The sequence below is a fragment of the Phocoena phocoena genome, chromosome 3, assembly GCF_963924675.1.
Source record: "Phocoena phocoena chromosome 3, mPhoPho1.1, whole genome shotgun sequence".
NCBI lineage: Eukaryota > Metazoa > Chordata > Mammalia > Artiodactyla > Phocoenidae > Phocoena > Phocoena phocoena.
In genome coordinates, this window is record NC_089221.1 from 145,450,612 (window position 1) to 145,475,152 (window position 24,541).

General features: G+C 49.8%; 1 protein-coding gene across 3 annotated transcripts in view; it reads right to left on the bottom strand.

Annotated features, from left to right (window-relative positions):
* Nucleotides 1-24,541, bottom strand: part of SLIT3 (slit guidance ligand 3) — a 611,339-nt gene that overhangs the window by 53,539 nt on the left and 533,259 nt on the right. For all 3 annotated transcript variants that reach the window (XM_065875016.1, XM_065875017.1, XM_065875015.1), the window contains 7 exons: nt 23,973-24,136; nt 22,766-22,898; nt 13,869-13,937; nt 11,855-11,926; nt 11,173-11,244; nt 2,924-2,995; nt 1,085-1,248 (listed from right to left, as the gene is read on the bottom strand). In XM_065875016.1, the coding sequence (XP_065731088.1) occupies nt 1,085-1,248; nt 2,924-2,995; nt 11,173-11,244; nt 11,855-11,926; nt 13,869-13,937; nt 22,766-22,898; nt 23,973-24,136 (746 nt within the window). The remainder of the gene's footprint in view (nt 1-1,084; nt 1,249-2,923; nt 2,996-11,172; nt 11,245-11,854; nt 11,927-13,868; nt 13,938-22,765; nt 22,899-23,972; nt 24,137-24,541) is intronic.

Sequence of the window (24,541 nt, forward strand, 5' to 3'; positions counted from 1 at the left end):
AGGGTCTGATGAAAAATGCACTCAAACGATGCTCCTGGGAGTGAAAATTGGTTACAACCCTTTCTGGAAATCAATTTGGCGTTAAGTGTGAAAACCTTGGCAATGACCATATACCATGGCTCAGTAATTTCTGTTCTCTGAATCTTATTTAAGGACATAATTTTAAATAGAGAAAGACATTTACGCAGCCGTGGTCAGAAAAAAATTGGAAATACTCTGAAAGTTCAAAACCAGGAACTGGTTAAAGAAGTTATGATGGAGTGTTACAGCTTGGTGGTTGAGACCATGCACTCTGGAATCAGAAAGACCTGGAATTCTCTTAACTGTGTGATCTTGAGAAGTCATCTAACCTCAGTAAGCCTCGGTTTCCTCATTTTTAAAAGTAAGAATACTAATAAAGTAGACTCCACAGAGGTGCTGGGGAATTAAATAAACGACTCCATGGAAAATGAGAATTAAATGAAATAATACATAAAAAAGTGCCTAACATAATGCCTGCCACATAATAAGAACCCAGTAGTAGTTTATCATAATATTCATGCAGTCAAATCAAAATCTCATGTGCCCAAAATGTGCTGTAGTAAAACGCTTATGCTCTAAGATGGTTGGGTAAAAAATGCAGGTTAGGACTTCCCTGGTGGCGCAGTGGTTGAGAGTCCGCCTGCCGATGCAGGGGACGCGGGTTCGTGCCCCGGTCCGGGAGGATCCCACATGCCGCGGAGCGGCTGGGCCCGTGAGCCATGGCCGCTGAGCCTGCGCGTCCGGAGCCTGTGCTCCGCAGCAGGAGAGACCACAACAGGGAGAGGCCCGTGTACCGCAAAAAAAAAAAAAAAATGCAGGTTCAAGATTTTCTCAACTACGCAAAAATATGTAGAGTAAGAGGTCAACAAGGAATATGTAGAAATGATAGCACAGGGACTTAGGGGAGCGAATGACAAGTGGACCCTTAGATGCAGGTCCACATCAGTTTCAGCATCGATTTTAGAAGTCACACCTGTTGAGATGCCTAGCTCTGACAGGCTGCTGGAGACACAGCAGACCCTGCAGGGGGCAGGGAGGGGCAGAGGGGTGAGTCAGCACCTACCTTTGCACTGGAAGCGGTGGGTGGGGGTGGTGAGTAGGAGTCGGTCAGCCATGGGCTCGGGGCTACTGCAGCGGGCGATGCCAGGCTCCTTGTACCCGGCCTTCACCCACTCCGAGAGCCAACGCAGGCTACAGTCGCAGTGGAGTGGGTTGGTTCCCAGTGCCCTACGAGGCAGAGCAGGAAGTCAGGCTCCCCCGCCCAGCTTGGCCCATAGGCCCCGTGGTCTTGGTCCTCTGGAAAAGCAGGATTTTCAGACTTTGGCTAGATTGGGGGTGTCTGACAGGAGGACCAGCAGAGACTTCACTGGGGTGAAGTCAGTAACTCCAGACTGTACCTCCAATCCCTGCAGATGTTTCAACCCCACCCAAGCCCCTCCCATCCCTCAGGCTTTGCTCTCACCTACCCTGGTAAGATTCCATCCTCAACTCACTCCCAATCTCAGCCCCTCCAGGAGGCTCCCTGGACCTCTGGCCATTGATTTTCTGGCTCTCTTGCCCCACTAAAGGCTGCACTGGAGGATGTACTCTGCAGAGAAGGTTTTGATACCCGGCAACCTAGGAAGCAGCTTCAGACCACTGCAGGAGCTCAGAGCATGCCACCCCCAAATATGCTGCCTTGTCTATCGACTATTTTGAGGTGAAGGCACTTGAGAAACAGCGGATGCTGCTTCTAGCTAAAAGCAGGTCATATTTCCTATGAGAAAGGTACCCTCCCCGGGCCAGGAAGAGAAGGGCGTTGATACCAAAATGGATCTGTACAAACCAACCTACTAAAATAACGCTGATCTTCCATCAGTTTCTGCGTGATTTCCTAGTCCCGGTCCCATGATTTACCGCCCCCAGTCCAAGCTCCTCTGTCGTGTCAGAGCCCCATGCTTCATCATTCTTTGTGTAAAAATGGTATATAAGCTTTGGGGCCCCATGGCTTCTTTGGGTTTTCATTCTCCTTTTGAAGACTCCCACATACACATAAAAATATTAAATACATGTGTATGCTTTTCTCCTGTTAAGCTGTCTTATGTCGGGCCGGCCACAAAGCCTAAGACACTAGAAGGAAGGTTCTCCTCCCAGGCACCACTCAGCTTACAAGTGCAGGGGAGGGAAATGGTATCATCCAGTGAAGACACCTCCAAAGTGCTGTTTGAGGCAGAAAATACGAAAACTTCTGCTGATTTTTAACCATAGCCTTTAACATTTCTATTTTTTGAATGTTTTATGATATGCATACATAATATATCAGTGTTGTATATGATATGTGCACAATACAAAAATAATTAAATATACAGACAGCAGGTATACAAACTCAAGCATTTTCACCGGCAGAGGTATGTAATACCTAGTATTTATGGGCCTCAGTCTCCCCTGTGTAAAATGGGAGGGGACTACCTGATGCCAAGTGTAGAAAGAATATGTGCTTTGGCGTCAAGGCAAACGTGGATTTGAACCAGGCCTCTGCCACCTACTAGCTGTGCAACCCTTGGACCAGTTCTTCAGCCTTTCTTAACTTCAGTTTCATCACGTCTAATAAGGAGATAAAAATGCCTTACTGCTGTAAGAAATATATGAGATAATTCATCTAAAGTGTTGAGCACATAGTAAGAGTTTTATGTTCGTTCTTATTAAATATTTACATTGTTTACATAATTGATTATGTCTTTGAAGGCATCCGAAGCAGAGAACACACAATGTGCACAATGTGGGTACATTTTTGTAAATAAAACACACTCTATTCATATGGAAAAAACCATACTGAGGTGGCAGCACTGATAGTATTATCTCTGGCATTATAATCTTTTCTGTTTTGAGGAGATGCACGTGGGGGAGAAACAGGGCTACTTACAGATGGGAAAGAGAGGTCAGGTCATTGAAGGAGCCTTCGGGAACGCTGGAGATGTCGTTGCCATGGAGGGTTCTGAAGCAGAAGCACAGGTCAGAAAGTTAACCCCCAGTAACAGCTCTGAACTCAGTACACTCTCTTGGCGTCCCAGGCTGGCCCAGCCATGCCTCTGAGCACGCGGAGCCCCACTGCCAGCAGCAGGAGGGGACCTCTCCTTCATGTCACGTACACTGATGTTTCCGTGCCCAGATCAGCAGCAGGGATGTTGGGAGTAGAGGGTTAGGGAAAGACAAAGATGAATCAGACGGACTTGGGATGGAATCAGAAATCAGCCCCTTTCAGCTGTGGGACGTTGGGTGAGTTACTTTCCTTTTCCTGGCCTCCATTTTTGCACCTGAAACATGGAGACAGAGAGCAATCTAGTGAAGGCACTGGGGTTTCAGAAATAATGTGAAGAACTATGGTTGAGACCAGAAGTTCTGGAGCTGGGCTGCTTGCATTCAAACCCTGACTCTGTCACTTACCAGCTGTGTGACTATGGGGAAAGTTACTTACCCTCTCTGTGCCTTGGTTTCCTATCATAAAATGGGAATGAAAGAAAGTAAAAAGATTTGCCACAGAAGGTACCTTCAGTTGTGGGTGCATTAGTCCACGTAGAGCCTGGCATTTTCTAAGTACTAAATGGTTAACCTTATTAATATTTGTAAAAGGTCTTGAACAATGCCTGGTACAGATCAAGAAACTGGTTCCCTTCATATTCACCTAAAGAGATTTTAGGGAGATTGAGAAATGTTGTCAATCCCAGCTCAGAAGACAAAGGGAAGGGGGCACTCAGCTCCTGGGGAGACTCCCCGGAGCCGGACACTCATCTTTATGGGAAAGGGTGTGGCATTACCCACACACATATGTGGGTGTTGTTCTTGTGTGCACCTGAGTGCATTATCCGACAGTGTGTCCGAGGGGCCAGGCAACCTGCTTGGCTTTAATCATGGCTCTCTCCACCCTGCGGTGTAATAGCTGGGAGCTATGCTCACTTGCAGGGTGGTGGCACACACTGAGCTTTCAATAAGTGCCTGGAGAACAGGTTTTTGAAAAAAATGGAAGGAACACGGCCCTGCTGCTCAAGTAACAACATGAGCAAATCCACAATTCGTGGGTTATACCCTCCATGGAAGGATTAGTCATCCACTGCATACAAAAAAAATCCCCAAACTGCTGACTCACTTTGGGGCTGGCCCGTGAAATGCAAGGAGTGACATTCGTAGAAACTCAAAGGTTTCCTTAGTGGCTGCTGGGCACCGTCCCCTGGGCTGTGAAGGGAGCCCTAGTTAAACAAAGGGGGTGATTAACGTTGACTGTGAAAGCGTAAGCAGGATAGTAACTTATGAATCTGCTCTTCTGTTTTCCTTTTCACTGATGTTAGCTTGCCCTGGGTCTTTGGCTGAAATATAGATGTGAGCTTCATTACACTTAATAATGAGCAGGGCCTCTCAAGCTAACTGAGCATCAGGGCTAATACACATGCAGATTTCTGAGGCCCATTCCCAGAGAGTCTGATTCAGTGGGTCTGGGGTGGGGCCTGAGGTTATGCATTTCTAACACCCACGTGCCAGCACCACCCCCCCCCATCCCTGGTCTCCCTGAATGGCAGTGTGAAAGCTTTCACTGAAGCTTAGACAGCCAGGACAGCAGGATGAGGGTACCCAGTCCCCTAAAGAGTGTTCGTGGAAGCTTCTCACCTCCCTGAGTAAGAAGGGGCTAGAAGCGCTTCCTCACACTTTTATCAGTACCATTTAGTCTCTAATCCATGTGGTTATTTATGAATCACACCGGCTCCCGTCTGCTATTAACTTGGATGACTTCACGGCTGCTTGCTGTTTGGCGGACGCACCCAGCCCCGCTGTTAATCATTTCTGAAGGCGGCTCGGGCTCTGGGAGAGGCACAAAGCCCTAATTTAAAAACACCAAATGACCCAAAGGCAGCTTTGGTACTGTGACCCCTGCAAGTTGCATTCCCATTTATTACGAGCTGATCCGCTGAGGTCTCTATAAACTGCAGAGTAATGGGGCTGTGATTTACTGGGACAACGCTAAAGAAATCTGCCTACACTGCTCGTTCTGGCTCCTGGTTTGGCCCCCAAAGAAGGACTCTTGCACGTCCAACCACCCTCCTAAAGGATGCCAGGGGAGTGGCACAAATGTGCCCTCCCAGGAAGCACTAAGCACTCCCCCTTTCCCTCTCGTTCTCCCTTACACCTCACAGGGAGCTGGTGCAGGCAAGCAACTCTGAACTGGGAATGACTCACCTTCAAGCATCCGGGACTCTTTTTTCCCTCCCGACTCTTAGGAGGTGTTAAGGAAGACTAGGGAATTTCAGGATGCAGATGATGACATCATGAGAGCAACTGGAGGGCATAACCATTCCCTGTCAGTTCTGGGTTGCCTGAATCTGGGTCTCCGAATCTCTAGGTGCTCACAGTTTGTATGACAGATGACGGAAACTATCCTCATCCTAAATGTGGGATGGGGTGGGTGAATTCTCTTCTGAGCAACACAGGCCACTCCCAGGTGACCTGGGGTTTAAGGTCTGGAGTCAGACAGCCTGGGTTCGAATCCCTATTCTAATAATCACTGTCTGTGTGACCTGAAACAACTGACATTATTTCTGTGCCTCAGTTTCCTCATCTCTAAAATAGAGGAATTCTTAGTATCTACTTATAGTAGATACCTTTTGGGGGGTATGGGTTGATCAACATCATTCTCCTCTTTCCTGTAACAGTTCCTCCCCCTTCCATTAGGGAATCACCCCTCCCCACTTTTGAGTCCAAGTGGTCTGGCCTCATGGGCAGAGCTATGGACCAGGTCTGTCCAATCGGAGTCACAGTGATTGGTTTGAGGTTGAGTATGTGACCTAAGTAGGCCACTGAGAGATATTTCTGGGGCTTTCCTTGGAACTACTAGGACAGAGACAGTTTCATTTTGAGAGGCAGAAAGAGATGCATTTCTGACAGTACCACTGGAGTACCTGCATCCAGCCATAGAATCTAATCCCTACTACTGCATTTTTCAGTTACCTGCATCGATAAATTCTCTTTTTCTGCCTAAGGTGGTTTGAACTGATTTTCTTTTCCTTTAGTCAGGAAGGGATCTAATATACTGCTTCCTAAGCTAGGATTTAAAGATACAATGCAAGTGGTTCAGCTGGTGCAGGACACACTGCAGGGCCAGCACACGGTAAGCCCTCACTCGGGTCAGCCACGATTATTGCAAGCATCATCACGACTCCTTCCCCTCTGTGTTCTTGGACATATTTGGGGCCATTCCTCTCAAGGCGTTACCCGCTTAGAGTAGAAGCGTGAAGGTATGCAGCCTATCATCCCAAAGGAGCCCCGTGGAGGATTCCAGGAGACACACTGAATTTTACCAGAGCTGCCCTGTGTCCGTCACCTTTCGGCCCATGTCTTTCATGCCACCCCACTCATTAATTCTCATCCCAGGCCTCTCTGGGCAAGGAAAAAAACACTCCATTTCTAAAAAGGCCGTGTCCCCCCCCCCCCCGCCCGCCCCAGTCTTCAAGAAAAGTCTGAAACGAGAGGCAATAAAAATAGATGATAACCTACAACGGAGCAGGATGGAAGGTGGTAGAACACTGGGCTAGAAGCCAGGAGACGTGGGTTCCAGCCTTGGTTCTGCTCCCACCTTATGACTAGTCGGCCGCATCTCCTCCTGTTCTCACACCCAGAAGCCACATTCCAGCCACACCTGGAGCTTCCTATACATCCCACCCCTCCACCCCCATGCACATGCCCTTCCTGACTTCCAGGCTTCTGTCCAGTGCATTTATATTTTCCCTGCCTAGAATGTTCTTCACTCCTATCCCTATTTGGGTAACTCCCTCTGGCATCCCAGACTCACCCTTGGGAGCAGAAGTTAAGAGCAGTGATTCTGAGAGTAAACAGTCTTGGGTTCAAATCCCAACTTTACTCTCTCCTCGTTGTGTCACTTTGGGAAAGCTACTCAATTTTGCCAAGCCTCTGTTTCCTCATCTGGGAAATGGGGATAATGGTGGTATATTCTTCATAGAATTGATGGGAAGAGTGAATATGACGATGTAATAAAGCATTTAGCCCAGTGTGCAGTGCATAGTCAAGGTTAACAAATGTCAGCAGTGATAACTATCTCTCAAAGTCTTTTTGATGGCCAGTACTGGCTTCCATGCCTCTCACTCGTATTCCTATGGCTCTTTCACAGGCATCACCCTGTACTGTAGTTGTCTGTCTATTTCCCGTTCTAGACCGTGTGCTCTCTGAAAGCGAGAACTGTGCTACATTCGCTATTTGCGCCCCACCTGCTGCGGTATTTAGCATAGCATTTAGCTCACGGTGGGCATTCAGGAAAGGAGGAAGAGGTGAATGATGTTGAGCAAGTCAATAAACCTTTCTGAGTCTGCCTCCTTGTCTTATAAATGAGTGGTTTGGACGGGGTTTCTGAGACTCACTCCCCACTTCTAAAATTCATAATTAAACTTTTTTTTTTTTTTTTTGGTGGCACAAAAGGGCCAAACCAGGACCACAAGGAGTCACCTGATGTTCAACAGCTGGTCAAAAATGGAATGGGGTTGTCTGGGAAGTGAGCGAGCTCTTAGTCTCTGAAGGTAATCCAGCAAAAGGGCAAATGGAGCCCTTTGCAGAGATGCTGTAGGGAGGGTCCATGCCACCTGCTGAGCAGTGGTGAATAGCCGCATGTGCATAAACAGCAAGCACAGTCTTATTTCAGGGAACAGGAGCTAAAACAATACGGATGATGACAATCCCGCTCGCTCCCTCACACGCACACACGGACACAGTCCTGGCGCTAACTGATTCCAGGTGGCCCTCCTGCAGCTGGGGCCGGGGGGTGACAGCTGGGACCACACGCACACCAGGCACGTGGCTTGGCGTGGGGCAAAGATCAGGGAACACACAGATCCCCGAAAAAGGACTAGAACGTCCAGGAGGATGTTCTCTTCTGGCTATTTTTAGATTAGGAGTGAGGTAGGAGAAGCACATTTTCACACAGAGTTTTGTTCTCAAAGCTCCTTGACCAATATCCTGTCTCTGAAATGTATTCATATCCACCCACCAACACACACACACACACACACACACACACTCCCCCTCCTCTCTCTCCTTCCTAAATGTCAGGTCTTTCTTGCTGCTTTCCAGAACACTTTTTGGCCTTCGTCTGTGGCTGAACCTTGCTGCTTATCCTCCTTCCTCACCCCCGACTGCCAGCATCCCTGGGTCTCTGGTTATTTCTGAACTTCTAATCAAATTAATGAAACCCGTTAGAAATGAGAAAAGAATATACGAATGACCACATGCAGTTACAGGTACTGCCATCTCTGATTTCCAAAATCCTGTTTTGCTTCCCAACCCCCCAAATTATAAATATGTTACTGCCTTCAGTTATCTTTAACTCTGTCTTCAATTATTACAGAAATGATTTGATATTACCCGTTAGCTATCAATGGTTTTTTTCATGTATGTGCCCATGTTCCCTTACAGTCCTTCTTTATGATTATCAATGTTATAACTGATATGGTTACAGTTACTAGATAGCAGTGTGGAAACCTGTCTACCACTTAGTGTTATGTGGAAAAAGAAACCTAATTTGTATATATGTTACAATTGTACATATATACAGTTATAATTGTAACAATATACAAATTAGGCTTATTTTTCCACATAATGCAATGGGGTAAACAGGTTCCTACTCTGCTATTAGTTTTCCTCTTTTAGTAATTGCACTTCATCGACTGGTTGCATCACGCTTTACTTAAATATTTCCCCACTGTGGCCTTCTGGGTAATATTTAAAATTTAGGTTAAAAATAACAGTGCAACCAAGCTCTTAATGCAGAGAACCTTTCTCTCGTTTTGGATACCCTTTCGTAAAAATTCCTAGATGTGCAATTACTGGGAGAAAGGATACAAATACCATAAAAGAAACGCAGCCCATAAACATTTTAATTTTTCCTGCCTTGGCCCTTATGCAGAAAATGGTTGCTCCCCACTGAGGTAGACAGTTGGAATGAGGGCCTCTAAGATCCTCTTTTATCTACAAGAGCCCATGATTCTAGAATGATGGTGCGAAAAGCCTACTCACTCTGAATTCAAGAAGCAAGCACAAGTGTGTTGCATGTTTTATGTGGACTCCTGGTGAACTAATGACAGCACTGGTTCTGGAGTGACACCAACGAGGTGCTGAGGAAGGAGGAAATCCTGGACAGGGGGGTGATGTGCACCCCACCACCCTGGTAGACAGACAGATGGACAGGCAAACGTTCTCTTTCTCCCTTCCACATGTTGAGCTGTCCCAACCAGAACTACTCTAATTATGAACATAGGCACACGGATCCCATTGAAATGGCAGGTCACACCCCCTGGCAGCCAAGCTATGCCCAGAACTGGAAGACTGGGATGGGGGACAATAGATTGGGATTGAGGGGGGATGGCGGCGGGGGTGGTGGTGGGGGCAGCAGGTCCAGCCCCAGCCAATGAGATGAGCCCATCTCCCGTGGTGTTCAACTCGAAACAGGGAAATGGGTTCTGCTGATGTTTCCGTTCTCGAGCTCCCCAGAGAAGATAGATAATAAAATAAGTGACAGTAACAGATTGTACACTGTCAGCACGGGTACTTCTTTGCCCCCCACAGAATTGATTTTTAATAACAGCACAGATGACATGTGGCGGGAGCTGTCGCTGACACTGGTGTTTTGTGGGCCTCAATAAATCACATCAGCCTGGAGGCTCCGAAATGGACCTGCTCATTGGGTGCTGTTTGCTGACCGTAACTGGGTTCTGGGAAGGATCCCGGGGCTCTGAGTCAGGAGGCTGGATTCTGCAACCTCCTGACTGCTGAATCTTGGGCCAGCGACTTCACCAATCTGGGTCTCAGTTTTCCCATCTTTAAAGTGGACATAACCCTCTCAACCACACAGCATTATGAGGCAATGACCGTGAAAAGCCCCATAAAATTATGGTTTTCACTATTATAGTCATAATGGACCAGAAGGGAAAGAAGTTGATAGGTTTGGGGGCAGAGTGTCTGGCATCTCTGTTCTCATGGGAATATCAAAGGATCCTCCCTTGCCAACAAAATAGGTGCAAGATGGGCAGGCAGAAATATCAGGTGACAATGGGCCCAGGGTTGGGGTGGCAGTGAGGTGCCATTCCTGCTCTTGCAAGTGCTCACGTGAGAACAGTCACACCACATGAATATAAAGTGTCTACCATGGGCCAGAGCTGTGCTAAGTGCTTTACGTACAGTATCTCATTTAATCCTCATAAGACCCTGTGAGGCAATTACCATCGTTATCTGATTTCATGATGAGAAGACACACAGCTAGGGAGGGCCAGAGCCATGCCTGGAAAGCACGGGACTCCATGGCTATCTTGCCTTTGCTCAGAGCTCATTTGCCTCAGTTGGCTGTCCACTACCCTTGTGTAGGCCAGGGACAGGCAGGTATCATAAGGTGACAAGAGATGGGTGGGTGATGTGGAGGCTGCAGACTGCAGAACTCTGTTCAAAGGGGCGGGACGGCTCAGCCCTGCAGGAATGCAGAGGGGAGCCCTGGGAGGCCAGGTCTCTCCATTTTCCAAGCGAGTGTAGAAGTCGGGATTTACATGAGAAACCTCCTGATATTTAAATGTTGGCAACTTATTAAAACTTTAAGGATGCTTTATGAGTCGACTCGGTTGCGAACGGATGGCTACGTGTGTGCGCCGGCCCTGGCCGCTGGCTTCCAGCTTGGGCTCTCCGCTGCGTGAGCCTGGTTTCCTTGCGGAGGTTCACAGTTAACATCGCCCTTCTGAAGCCAGAGGGACCACCTGTGATGTAACGAGCATCAGAAGAGCGGCCAAGTGCTGCACAGTGGGGGGTGCAGAATATAACTGCACAGAATCGCAGATCCTAATCCTTGCAAGGGATATGCTATGGATCCCATTTTGCACATAAAGAAGTGGGAACTCAGAGGAGTTAGTGATGTGTGCCAGGTTCCACAGAGGAAGTGAGCGGGAGCAGGGAGTGACTGACTCTTAAGTATGAGCTCTCTCCGCCCCATTGAGCAAATTAAGAGTGTTGGGTTAGGGGAGGGATGCATGGCGGGCAGAGTGGGCTTTGAGCAAGGAAGAGCAGGCAACAGGAGTGCTCAGTCCTGCCTGCTGTTACCCAGCGAAGCATAAGTAGAAATCAGCGCACTGGGGTACTCACAGCACTCGGAGGGACCGCAGCCCATTGAAGGAGTGGATGGGGATGCATCGCAGCCGGTTGTAGCTCAGGATCCTGTGGAAGAGGACACACAGGCTCTGTTGGTTCTTCCTATTCTTAGCTGCTGATACATGCATTGTCCACACTGGACCAGTCAAAGCAAACGGTTTCTTTACCCTCCCAATTTTAATAGACTGACAAAAAGCATCCTAGGGATAAGGAAAAGAGAAACATTCCCCATCACTCCAGGAAGCTCACTGGCTTCATTTCCCAGTTTCCTCATATGTTCCTTAGCAGGCTGGCTCCCTAACCAGCTTTGCCATCACCTCCATCTATTGTCAGATGGTGAGTGCCCACAGTATACAGAGCTAATGGGAAATAAAGGGGTCTGAGCAAAATATAATTGTGTAGGGAAACCCTCACTGGGGGAGAAAATTCACAAATCACAGAAGGTATTCCAAAGAGGAACTTTTTCAGAAGTAATTAGGTGTCAACTCCTCTCTAACTGCCCAGACAGTGGAGTTCTGACCTACTATGTTTTCCTTCTGATGATTAAGGTCTGCCCTGTGCTGGGTCAGCCACAGCCCCGAGGATCGTTAGAGCGGAGCATGTGAGCCTGAGGGGACAGAGGAAGGATGCCCTTAGTCTCAGGCCCATGTTAATCACAGCAGCTCACTATACTCACAGGGTGGAGAGGTGAGACATGTTACTGAAGGTGTAGTTGGTCAGCATGCCAATGCTGTTGTTGCTCAGGTCACTAGGAAAAGTAAGCAGGAGGGTCACATTGTACTGTTAGTTGCATCCAGAGGGGGTCATTCCCAACTTTCACACATGCATGCATGCCTGCTATCCATCCATCCACCCATCCGTCTGCCCGTCTGCCCACCCATCCATGCATCCATTCATCCATCCACCCATCCACCTGTCCATATGTCCGTCCACCCATCTGCCCGCTCATCTATCCATCTGTCCGTCTGCCCATTCATCTGCCCATCTGTCCATCTACCCATCCATTTGTCCATCCACTTATCTTCCCATCCATCCATCCATCCATCCACCCATCTGTCCATCTGTCCGTCCATGCATCTGTCCATCCACCCATCTGCCCATTCATTCATCTACCCACTCATCCATCCATCCACTGGTCTGTCTGTCCATATACCTATCTGCCTATCTGCCCATCCATCCATTCATCCACCGCCCCCCACCTTCCCATCCATCCATCCATCCACCCCCTCCACCCACCTTCCCATCCATCCCCCTGCCCATTCATCCACCCATCCGCCCATCTGTCTATTCACCCATCTGCCCATTCATCTATATATACATCCATCTGTCCACCCACCCATCCATCTGTCTGCCCATCCATCCACCCATCCACTCATCCTCCCCGTATGTCCATCAGCCCATCCATCTATCTGTCCATCCACCCATCTATCATCCATCCATCCATCCGTCCATCTGCCACCCATCTGTCCATCTGTTGGCCCAGCTGTCCATCCATCTCTCTATCCACCCATCCATCTATTCACCTATCCACCCATTAGTCCAAATGTTCATTTTTTTTACTGAAGATTTACTCAATCAGTCATTCCACCAATTGTCGTTCATTCATTCATCTATTTATTCAGCTATTCAAACATTCAGTGGTGTCTATCCATCGATTTGATTCTACCAGCAAAACATAACACATAAGGTAACAATTTCTCCTTGTCGTAGTGCTTTTCCCCCCTGATCAATTCTCCTCATAGCCCCTCCACCGTCCCTCTCTTCCAGCATTCATTTATTCCATCTTATCAGATTCTCTCCTGGGGGAATGAGGTTGGTGGGAGTGTGGTCCTTTGCCAACTGCAAGCTCCAGCTTCTCCCCGAGGATAAATATCCAGGGCAGTGGTTTTCAGCATCAGCCGTACATTAGCATCATCTGGGAGAGCTTTAGTTCTCTGAGGCCTAGGTTTCATGCCCAGATATTCCGATTTAATTGGTGTAAGGCAGGCTTGAGCATCAGTATTTAAAAGAAATCCCAAACTACTGTGATATATAATCAGCTGAGGTTGAGGGCCATTGCTCCGGGGCTCCCTGCCCCCTAAGCAGATGGGGCACCTTTCAACAGCACTTGCCCAAGGATCCTGGGTGCCCTCTTGGCAAGGCGGTGAGGGACAAAGCTCAAGGACTCCCCAGCTTCCTGGGCCCCGCCCATGCCCAGCAGCCCTGCTTCTCATTCAGAGGTTTTCCTGGGTTTTGGCCGACTTGGAGCCAGGAGTGGCTCCCACCTGAAAGAACCTCAATTTGAACCAGCTGCTTAGAACATTTTCTGAGTAACTAAAGAAGGAGGAAGAAGAAATGCCACATTTATGCTTTTGGCAAACCTAAGTGCAGCCACAGCTTGCAAGAAACTGAGGGATCTCGGGAATTTAACTGGGAGACCAGAAGGTCAGAGGCTCCAAGCCAAGGAGGAAGGTGCCACAGGTGGCCAATGAGGCCAGGATCTGGGTACTTCTGCATGAAGTCCTCACTGGGTAAGACCTGGCACATCCGGCCAGCCCATCCTTCCCAGCTGCCTCTTGCCGCTCCACCCAGGGGGAAAAGTGCAGGAATGCCCCAAAGCCTGCAGTGCCGCCCTTCCCACCCTCTGCATCAGTTTCCTGCGCTCCCTAAGGACAGAAAATGAAATATCCCACCAACGCTGGGCTCCTTACATGAGTGTCAGGTGTCGGAGGGTGGGCAGCTCCTTGGGCACGGCTGTTAAGTGGTTTCCTTCCAGGTACCTGAAAGAGAGGTGCAGAGTCACGTTGGGCAAAGAGACAATGCGCACACTGCCATTACCTCAAGATGCCTCTCCCGACTTCCCAGGCTGGACCGGGTCCCTGTTTTGCTCTCTCATGGCTCTTTTTTCCCCCACTTCAAAGCATATACTACATTTGTCATCTAATATTTATTTGTGTGATTGTTCAATTAATGACACTTTTCCCCACTGGGCTGCTAAGCTCCATGATGGCAGGGCTCTTGCCTAAAATTGCCCAGGGTTGGAGCCCCCTAAGACTGTGTACAGAGTGGCACACAGTAGGTGTTCAATAAATTATTTGTTGAATAAAGCACCCACTTTGTATCTGGCCTGCACAATACCCTTACACGGCAGGGATTCACAGTTGAGAAAACAGAAGTTCAGAGATGTTAAAACGCTTGCCCAAGGTCACACAGCGAGTGGTTCAGTTAGGACTTGAACCCAGGTCTCTCTGACTGCAGTTTTATCACAGTTCCAAATGGCCTCTATTTAGCTACCGGAGTGTGTGGAGAGCTGAGCCATTAAGAACCCTAATTGCGTGTTGAGTATCTCTGATATGCATCCGGAAACTGAGGAGACAGAGCATGTTTCTGGAGCCCTGTGCTACAGTCCCCAGCGGGAGGACCACGTGCAGAACGGGACGGGGTTCAGAATGAGGCCGCACCAACAGAAGGAGACCCCTCCTGAATGGGCAAAGGCTGAGCCTAGACCTGCCTGGACTGCGGGCTTCTGTGCCAACCTGCTCATCAGACACCCGAGCGTGGCTGAAGACAGAGAAGGAAGTCGTGTTTTGATGATGAATTACAAACGTTATGACTACCTTAAAGAGGAGACATGGGCTGATTCATTTATCCCCACCCTTGCTGTAGACCCCTTTCCCTAGGCTTCCTGTTGCTCTCAGGACAAAACAGCAAAATCTTTAAGGTGGCGTATAAGGTCTGCTCTCATCTCCTGGGTGAATCTCCTTTGATATAAAGCTCGCATAGCTTCCTCTCCCATAACAGTCAACATCCAGCTATTGCTGCTCGTTGGTGCCGTGCCTGCCTCAGCCTCCACGAAGGCAGACCCTAGGTCTACCTTTTTCTAGCTCAGGGCTTCTTAAACTGTAATGTACATATGAATCACCTGGGATCTTGCTAAAAAGCAGATTCTGATCCAGTAGGTCTGCCATCAGGTTGGAGAGTCTGCATTCTTGATAGGCTCTTGGGAGATGGTGGAGCTCATTCATGGTCTACAGGCCACATTTTGAGTAATGAGGTGCTAGCACACTGCCTGGCATCCAGTAGACCCAGCACAAAATGACTGAATGGGATGAAATGGGTTAAAATATGATATGGGTAAGTGTGTCACAACGACCAAACCGGGCTTAGCTTTAGGGACAACTTGTCCTTACCTTACCTTAAAGGTAAGGCATTGGGCATTACCTTAAATTAAGGCCAAGTGACTTTATTCCCTTGGCTGGCCCTGAGGGATCCTCGTGGCACAGAACATTGGGCCGGACCCCACACGGCCTCTGCTTGCCATGGCATGTTGGATTAATGTCCCTTTGGTCCTCAATCTTTGTTGTATATCTATTGCTCTAAGAACTATGCTAGTCACTGGGGGAGATACAAAGATGAACCAGACTCCATTTCTGCCTTCAGGGAGCTTGATCATCTGACTTAAAATTCAGCCACGCACACGCGTTTAGATTATGCCCTCAGGCAGAGGAGCTAAGAGGAATGTAGTCACTGATGTAGTCATTTATTCAGGCAGAAATATTTATTGGGCAACTGCGATGTGCCAGGTACCGTATATACTGGTGAATAAGATAGGAGTGGTGCCTACTTTCTGGCATTTAAAAATCTAATGTGTGAGAAGGAAGGAGGGAGAAGCGAAGGAGAGACTGAGAGAGGGAGAGGGAGAGGGAGAGAGAAGGGACACACACATAAAGTAATATAAATTACAAATTGCAATGTGTGTTTTGAAGGAAAGGAACAAGGTGTAGTGATAGACAATGCCCAAAGCTTCCTGTAGAAAGATGCAGCCAAGGAGGAGATGCAACATAGGAGACTGCAGCCTGGGGAGGGCCCTGAACTTGAAGGAAAGGCTGGGGAGGCCGAAGTCTGGTGGGTGAAGGGAGGACAGCGGGAGGTGGGGCAGATCACACTGTGGTCAGTTCATTCACCTGTCCGAATGGCTATTGTCAGAAAGGCAAGAAACGACAAGTGTCAGCAAGGATGTGGAGAAAAGGTAGCCCTCGTGCACTGCTGGAAGGTAAAATGGTGCAGTCACTATGGAAAACAGTATGAAGTTGCCTCAAAAAACGAAAAATTGAACTACCATACATCCAGTAATTCCACTTCTGGGAATTTATCTAAAGAAAACGAACACACTAATTTGAAAAGATACACGTCCACCCCGGGCTTCCCTGGTAGCACAGTAGTTAAGAACCCGCCTGCTAATGCAGGGGACACAGGTTCGAGCTCTGGTCCAGGAAGATCCCACGTGCCGCGGAGCAACTAAACCCGTGTGCCACAACTACTGAGCCTGTGCTCTAGAGCCCGTGAGCCACAGCTACTGAGCCCACGTGCCACAACTACTGAAGCCCATGCACCTAGAGCCCGTGCTCTGCAACAAGAGGAGCCACAATGAGAAGCGCGCACACCGCAAAGAGTAGCCCCCACTCGCTGCAACTAGAGAAAGCCTGCGCACAGCAACGAAGACCCAACACAGCCCAAAATAAATAAAATACATAAATTTATTAAAAAAAGATACATGTACCCCAATGTTCATAGAAGTCTTCTTTACAACAGCCAAGCCATAGAAGCAACCTAAGTGTCCATCAGTAGATGAATGGATAAGGAAGATGTGGTATATATACAATGGAATACTACTCAACCATAAAAAGAATGAAATTCTGCCATTTGCAGCAACGTGGATGGACCTAGAAGGTATTACGTAAGTAAAATAAGTCAGACAGAGAAAGCCAAATACTGTATGATTTCACTTAAATGTGGAATCGAAAAACCAAAGTAGGGCTTCCCTCGTGGCGCAGTGGTTGAGAGTCCGCCTGCCGATGCGGGGGACGCGGGTTCGTGCCCCGGTCCGGGAGGATCCCGCATGCCGCGGAGTGGCTGGGCCCGTGAGTCATGGCCGCTGAGCCTGCGTGTCCGGAGCCTGTGCTCCGCAACGGGAGAGGCCACAACAGTGAGAGGCCCGCGTACCGGGGGAAAAAAAAAAAAAAAAAAAAAACCAAAGTAAAGCAGAAACAGACTCCCAGATACAGAGAACTGGTGGTTGCCAGAGAGGAGGGGGCCAGGGGACAGATGAAATAGGTGAAGGGGATTAGGAGATACCCATTTCCAGCTATAAAATAAATAAGTCACGGGGAGGAAATGTACAGCATGAGGAATATAGTCAATAGCACTGCATATGATGATGGATGGTAACTGGTCTTACTGGGGTGATCATTTCGTCTTGTATAAAAACATTCAATCACTATGTACCTGAAACAAATACAATATTATATGTTAATTATAACTCAATTTTAAACCCCCCCAGACTCCCTAAAAAACAAAGGGCAAGGAGAGGCCATGACTGCAGACAGGTGCATGGGCTGGCGTTTTGGAGAGCTTCCTGAATGCCTCTTGCCCAGCATCACCTGCAGGACATTTACATTTTGTGTGGACACTGGCCCTGCCCCTCATCAGGTGATGGCGGGTGGAGGGGCAGGCATCTGAGGGGAGGCTTCTGGCTCTCTCCGCTGGGCAGGGAGGCTGCAGGCATGGTGGGATTCTGAGGTCTATGCAGGCTGAAGGAGGGGAGACAAGCCGTGCTGGGCTGCCACCTGGTCACCTGCAGGAAGTGCTTTGTGGATGCGTGGCATGGAGGGAAGCTGGGAGGCAGAAGCTGGATGAATGAGCAGGGCTGCTGGGGAGGCGCTGGTCCAGAGAGCATCTCTGCTAGAGGGAGACTAATCAACCCCAGAGGAGGGAGCAGCCTGTAGGAGTCTGGCCTCAGCCTGGCAGCGCTCTCTCATCCTCTTCCGCTTCTCATTCTCTGACTCTCTCTCGTTTTTTTTGCTACAATTACTTAGCAAACTTGAGGCATCTAAGCTGAAACCCAGAACAAAACACCAAAACCCCAAGTCTCCTTGCTGGGGTCTTTTTAGAAGACCCTGTGGCAAGTACATCGGAGGGTGGGTCTATGGCTTGGGCTTGCTGTGTGGCTTGAGGTATGTTACTCAACCTCACAGACAGCACAATGACAAGGACAATAACAAAACCAAGACAAAATTCACCGGCATTAGCTGAGGTGTACATGCCAGTGCTTTGGGAGAAAGACTCTGGTCTGTTATTTCCTGTAATCCTCTGGCGTTGGGGGGTGTATTTTGCTGGGTATATTTGTCCATTTTGTTGGCAAGAGGCACAGAGAGGTTTAAACAGTGAGCTCAGGAGCTGGGATCTAAACGCACATCTGTCGGACTCCAGAGCCCGAGAAGTCAGCCGTCACTAGAATGTAAGCTGCATGAAGCTGGGTGTTTTGTCAGTTCTGTTTCCTGCTGTATCCCAGAGCATAGTATGCTCAGCTCATGGTAGGGCCTCAAGTATTTGTTGAATGAATGAATGAATGTGGTGAAAGGCTGTTCACAGGACCTTGGATTAAAAAGACAAAAACCTGCAGTGGTGTCAAGGAGTGCCCTTGGCCTGGCCTAGCTCCATCTGCAGGGCAGGCCGTGCTCCACAAACGCATGCACTTGCAAAACAGTTGAATAAATGCACAAATGACCACTGGGATTCAGGGATGCTGACAGCATACTCATCTGACACAGGGAGGTTCAGGACCCTGGAGGATGGGCAACATGACACAGATGATTCTGGAGCCTACCATGCCAGGCGCCCTGGGCTCTAGCCTGGCTCTGGTTAGGACTATGCTGATTATATCGGCCTCTCTCCCTGCTTAAAATCCTTCCCTGTCTTCCACTGCTTGTTGGAGAAGGGCTACCCAACTCATGCTCAAATCCTGCAAAGCCTTCTGTGGTCTGTCCTGTACCAGTCAGGATTCTCCAGAGAAACAGACCGACAGGAAATACGAATACATCACATATACACATATATTAATACATACACAGGGGGAGGGGGAGGGGAGGGGAGGGGAGAGGGGAGAGGGGAGAGGGGAGAGGGGAGAGGGGAGGGGAGGGGAGGGGGAAAGAGAATTTATTCTAAGGAAGGTCAGGCAGGCAGACTTGAAATTCAAGCAGGACTTCTATGTTACAGTCAGGAGGCAGAATTCCCTCTTTTCCAGGAAACCTCAGTTTTTTGTTCTTAAGGTCTTCAACGGATTTTATGAGGCCCACCTCCACATTAGAAAGGGTGATCTCCTTTATTTCAAAAGCCAACTGACTGTAGATGTTGATGCATCTACAAAGTAACTTCACAGCAACGTCTAGCTCACATTTGCCCAAACCACTGGGCACCACAGCGTGGCTGAGTCGACACACGAAATTAACCCTTGCAGTCCCTGCCTGCCTCTCTGGTTCACCTTACAGCAAACTCTGGCTTGACCTCTGGTTCCACCTCCAGTGACCTTACCCCTCCTCGAACGCCCCACGTTCCGCTTGGTACGGGGGCAGGTCTCTGCACCCTCTGGTTCCTCTTCTCCCTCCCTGTCTAGTTACCTCACATAGATGCTCAGGCCTCTGCTTGAGCATCGCTTCCCTGATACCATCCCCCGCACCCCCTGGGGCCATCCTTTACGTGAATTTGTGATGATGGGGCAGAACCGTATCTGTTTTGCTCACTAGAGCATCCTTGTACACTAGCGGGCAACAGTAGATGCTCAGGAAACATCGTCTGTGTGATGAAGACCCCAGAACTCCCCAGGTGCTGTTGCATTTGGCACTGCGGAGCCAAGTGGGAGCTGCGAGGGAGCTGTTTTAAGTGCAGAATGTCCCTGGCGACCTGGCATCGAGGCTCAGAAGATGCGGAATCAAAAGGTTTCACTTCAGAAATGCAGACGCGGCTGTGTGAGAAAGCGCTCTTTGTAGGAAGCCCTTCACGAACACTCTGAACTCCAACGTTGCCTCTAGCCTGCAGCCCAGGCCCCGGAGGGACCCTTTCAGAAGACTGCACTCTTGCCCTGCCAGCCTTAGAACTACTAGAGCATTTCCAGCAGGTCAACCTTTGCGTTGATCTGCATTTAAATGCCCTGTTTCAGCCCCAGCGCAAGCACACGAGGACACGGCTGCCTCGCATGAAAATCCACACGGAGCGTTGAATGGATTGTTCCCCATTTCTGTTTCGAGCTTTGTGGTGCTGACGAGGGCCGCACAAAGAATTCTTTGACCTACTGAATGGTGAAGGAGGCGGAGGGCAGCCACCTTCCAGGAGCCCCAACTCCAAGCCAGGAGTCCGACTGGGGGCCTGGGGTGATGCACGGGCAACTCTGGAGTCAGGCAGCTGAGCCTCATATTCAGGCTCCACTAGCTAATAGCTGTGTGACCTTGGGCAAATTAAGTACCCTCTCTGAGCTTCTGTTTCCTCATCTGTAAAATGAGGTTGATAATAATCACCACCTTGAAGTGATTATGAAGATTAGATGGGACTTTCTGTGGAAAGCCTTGGAGCGGTGCCTGGCTCTAATACCTTTGAATTATTCCATACAGTTTGAATATATATATACATATGTATATACTTAACCTCTCTGAGCTTGCATTTCATCTGTTTACATGCACAGATACATATATATACACACACATGCACACATACATCTCCCCACCCCTTCTCAGCGAATTAAACTTAATTTTGTTTTGTAAGTTGGCAGCTCTGCCCGAGATAACTAATGAAGCCAAGGAAGCTGGAAAGCCAGTGTTGGAAACACCGAATCTGGACTCAGCCAGTGTCCCTGGACAAACGACCTCCAAGCCCCAGTTTTCTGGGCCTGCCAGCTTTCACTTTCTCTGGCGTCTCTTTTCTTGCCCCCCCTCTGCCCTCCCCAGATACTCCCTCTCCCCTCCAGGAGATGGTTTGGGAACATCTCCCAAGGGCAGTGAGGGCTGCCCTCCTTGGCGAGCTCTGGAACCCACGTCTGGCACAGGGAAGCACCATCATTTCCAAAGCAGGAAATCAGGTCTCCTCCCAAAGCCCTGAAGTTTACCTTATAATTACGGCCAATTATCTTTGTCATTTCAATCTGTGTTTCGTGAGCTTTGGGGAAAAGCGTCCGAGGGCCTGTTTTCATGGCATTTTCTTCTCTGTGACACGTGACACTTGGCACTCAATTAGCCCAGGAAGGAGGCATGTACCTGGGTCATTTCCTGCAGTCCCCACCCCAAGCCCAGCCCAGCCCAGCCGGGAAAGGGCGTGGAGCTCACCACACCACTGTGCACATCTCTGAGGGCACGGCCCCAGCCCAAACCCAGGGCTGACACAGACATTTTAGTGACTATCCCGACTTTTCCTTCTTTCACTTGGGCTGGCAGGCCTTGTTACAGCCTCGCTGAGTGTCAGGAGACGCCGGGAGCTGTAACACACACCCAGGAACCTCTCAGCCATTCTAGACCAGAGCGTGGTCAGCTTCCACCCCATGAGGCACTGGCAGAGCCAGAGGGCGTGTGCTAAGCTGGCCCAGAGGAGGGGGTGTGCCTGGGGTCCGGGCAGAGAGGGCCGGAGTGAGAGGTGGGTGGTGGCGTGCCCCGGCCGGGCCCTCTGGGTTTCCGCCAGCCCCTCTCCTGGCTCTGCCCGCTCCCAGCACAGGGCCTCCGCTTGGTCAGCCTCCCTCCCTTCCCATCATCCGCTCCTTGCCCTTTAGATTCCAGCTCCACCCCCGCCGCCCTCCCCAGAGCAGCTTTCTCTAATCTTCACATCGAAGTCAAATCTCCCTACTTTCGGATGTCATAGCAACCTTGATTCCTCTTCTTTGTAGCGCCTTTCACGGCTGTCATGTCACATGTGCCTCTGAGATGACCGAGTGAATGTCAACCTCCCCCACTAAACCGTGAGCCCACGCGTGGAGGGGTCATGCCTGTTTTGCGTACCGCTGTCTCTCCAGTGTTAGCAGCGTGCCCGACGCAAGTGGCACCCAACAAATATGTGTTGAGTGAATGAATGGGAGACTGAACGTGGCTTGCATGCCTGTGCCAGTGCGTGGTGCTTACCCGGCCGCAGCCGCGCAGCTCCTGGGACATGCTCGAGAGGCCTCCCTGTCTGTGGGACTCTTTGAGCTTCCCCGGGGGCAGAAATAACGTTTTATCCACAATAGTGAGAGCCCTTCGTGAAGAGAAGGGCCTCTCTTTCATTGAACTGGGAGCTTCTGGGGCAGGAGGAACCCCTGAGGAATTAGTGTCAGGAGCCTGGGCTATGGAATAAGAAGGCTCCTGGGTGAAGAGTGAGCAGAACCCAGAACTAAGATCTCATCTGTAAAATGGGTGTTTTTTAAGGTAGAACAGGATCCTATTTGTAGAGGCGCTTGCTAAGCCATAGTGCCTGGGGGCCCATGTTTTGACGATTATCCTGTGCTGATTCTGGTGTCAGACTGAGGGACTATGTGGGAATCTAGAAGGCACGGCGCAGAGCAGGGGACTGGGGGTGATAGAGAAAACGAGACAACAGCCCTCCCACTTGTATTCTAGATACTCGTCACCTGCCAGGCAGAGGCTTGGGGAGGGGAGCTTCCTGCCCCCGTGTGCAAGCTGCTGCCTGCCCCCTGCTGAGGCTCTCACACCACCTTGCTGGGACCCATTCAGGTAGGGCATCCCCAGGCGGTCTTGCTTGCAGGGGTGAAGTGTGACGGATGCCCGTAGTGGCGGGAGTACGGGGTGTCGGTACTTACAGCTCCGTCACGTCCTTGGGGATGCCTTTGGGGAGGGTGCGGAGCCCCTTGTTGCTGCATCGCACCACCGTCTCCATGCAGGTGCACTGCTCGGGGCAGCGCGGCCCCAGCCGGCAGCTGCTCTCATCATTGCCTGTGGAGAGCCGGGGAGTGAGCATGGCGCAGGGCTGCGAGGCCCATTCCCCGACCCAGCGGCCTGCAGGAAAGGGAAGCCCTCCGCTCCGAGCCACAACTGGGAATGAGGAGCTTGCTGGTCTTATCCGTGATTGGAAGGGAAAGAAGATGCACCTGGGCTGGGGAATAGGGCTGCCCATCTTCTACCACATTTAACATAAAACAAAGACGCTAAAAACTTCATTAACCAGGTGTTAGATATGGAAGAGGTTACTGTTAACCAGATCTGGATAAGCCAAATAGACTGAAGGAGAGGTCAGGGTAGGGGCAGGGCCCTATCTACTTCCCTCCTTCTCCTCCCTCTCTCCACACCTTCCACTATACAATCCCTCTGGCATGGTCAATGTGTTCCCAGCCCCCATTATACCTTAACCTCAGTTAATCTACAAACCAGTTCATCCGTCTCTAGATAACCTAAAGTTGACCAAGTAAAGATTGTGCTGGCTTGAATTTATGCAAACAAATATGCCCTCTGGAATCCTGACACTCAAAGCCTTGAATCTTCAGGTATTCGTACTGCCTAGCCAGGAATTTCCCAGAAGCTCATCTTGAAGTCTGTTTCTCATGAGCACATACTCTCAGCCTCATGATGATGCAGGCAGGAGAACTTCGGCCCAGGGCTCCCATGTACAGTTGTGTAGGTAGCGTACTGCACAAGGGTGCCCCACCATTTAATGGGCGCCAACCTCACTGTGGATACGGCAGATTAAGATATTTGGTACAACAGTGTCTTCACAGATGGCTGTGAAGTACCTCGTTTTAACAAAAGCAGTATATTATGACAGATTTCTGACTGATGGAGGTCAAATGTCTGTAGAAAGAGGCACCTGTTCTTAATTTGCACGACAGAGCCATGTGGGCTAGAAGCAGGCCTGCAGAGCCCTCCAGAGCTCGGGCTGCATGCTGAGGGCAGAGGAGAATCAGATCTCGGGGGGTCCTGACCTGCAGTTACCGCCTGCCTGCGCCTCTTTTCTCTTGTAGCGTCCTCGTCTTCCCAGGTGTTGCTCCCCTGCCCCGCCCCCAGCCTTCTTACCTTCACAGGTGAAGTCCTGGATGGCCACGTCCTGGATGGGAATCTCCTTGAGGAAGAAGGGCTTCTGGCACCGGGGGTTCCCACTTACGATTCGCCTCTTCCTCAACCACTTGCCGAGCCAGGCCAGGTGGCAGTTGCAGTTGAAGGGGTTGGACAGGAGGTTTCTGGGAGGAGAGAAGGGCCCTCTCTGAATGGTTAGCCTCTACCCTTGTCCCGTGGGAGCTGGTCCTGGGATCCAGGTCTGCAAGCCTAGGGCCTGGCTCTCCAGGCAGGTCTGCTTCCGGTTCAGGGGAAGGAGAAAGGACGAAGGAGGTAGAAGGTCTGGGAAGAGGAAGGCAGACTCTCTTCTAAAACCCGGAGGCAGTCTTTGCAAGGGTCTCATTCCAGACCTCCGCGGATGGATACAGTAGCCATCCGTGCTCTCCTTTGTTCGATGAGCTCCAGCTGTGTGAACTGCCTCAATTCCTCCGCAGAGACGTTCTTACACTTAGAGCCTTCACGTGTGCTGCTCCTCCCGCCGGGGATGAATTTCTCTACGTTGTGCCTGGGCGGCCCCTCCTCTTCCTTCA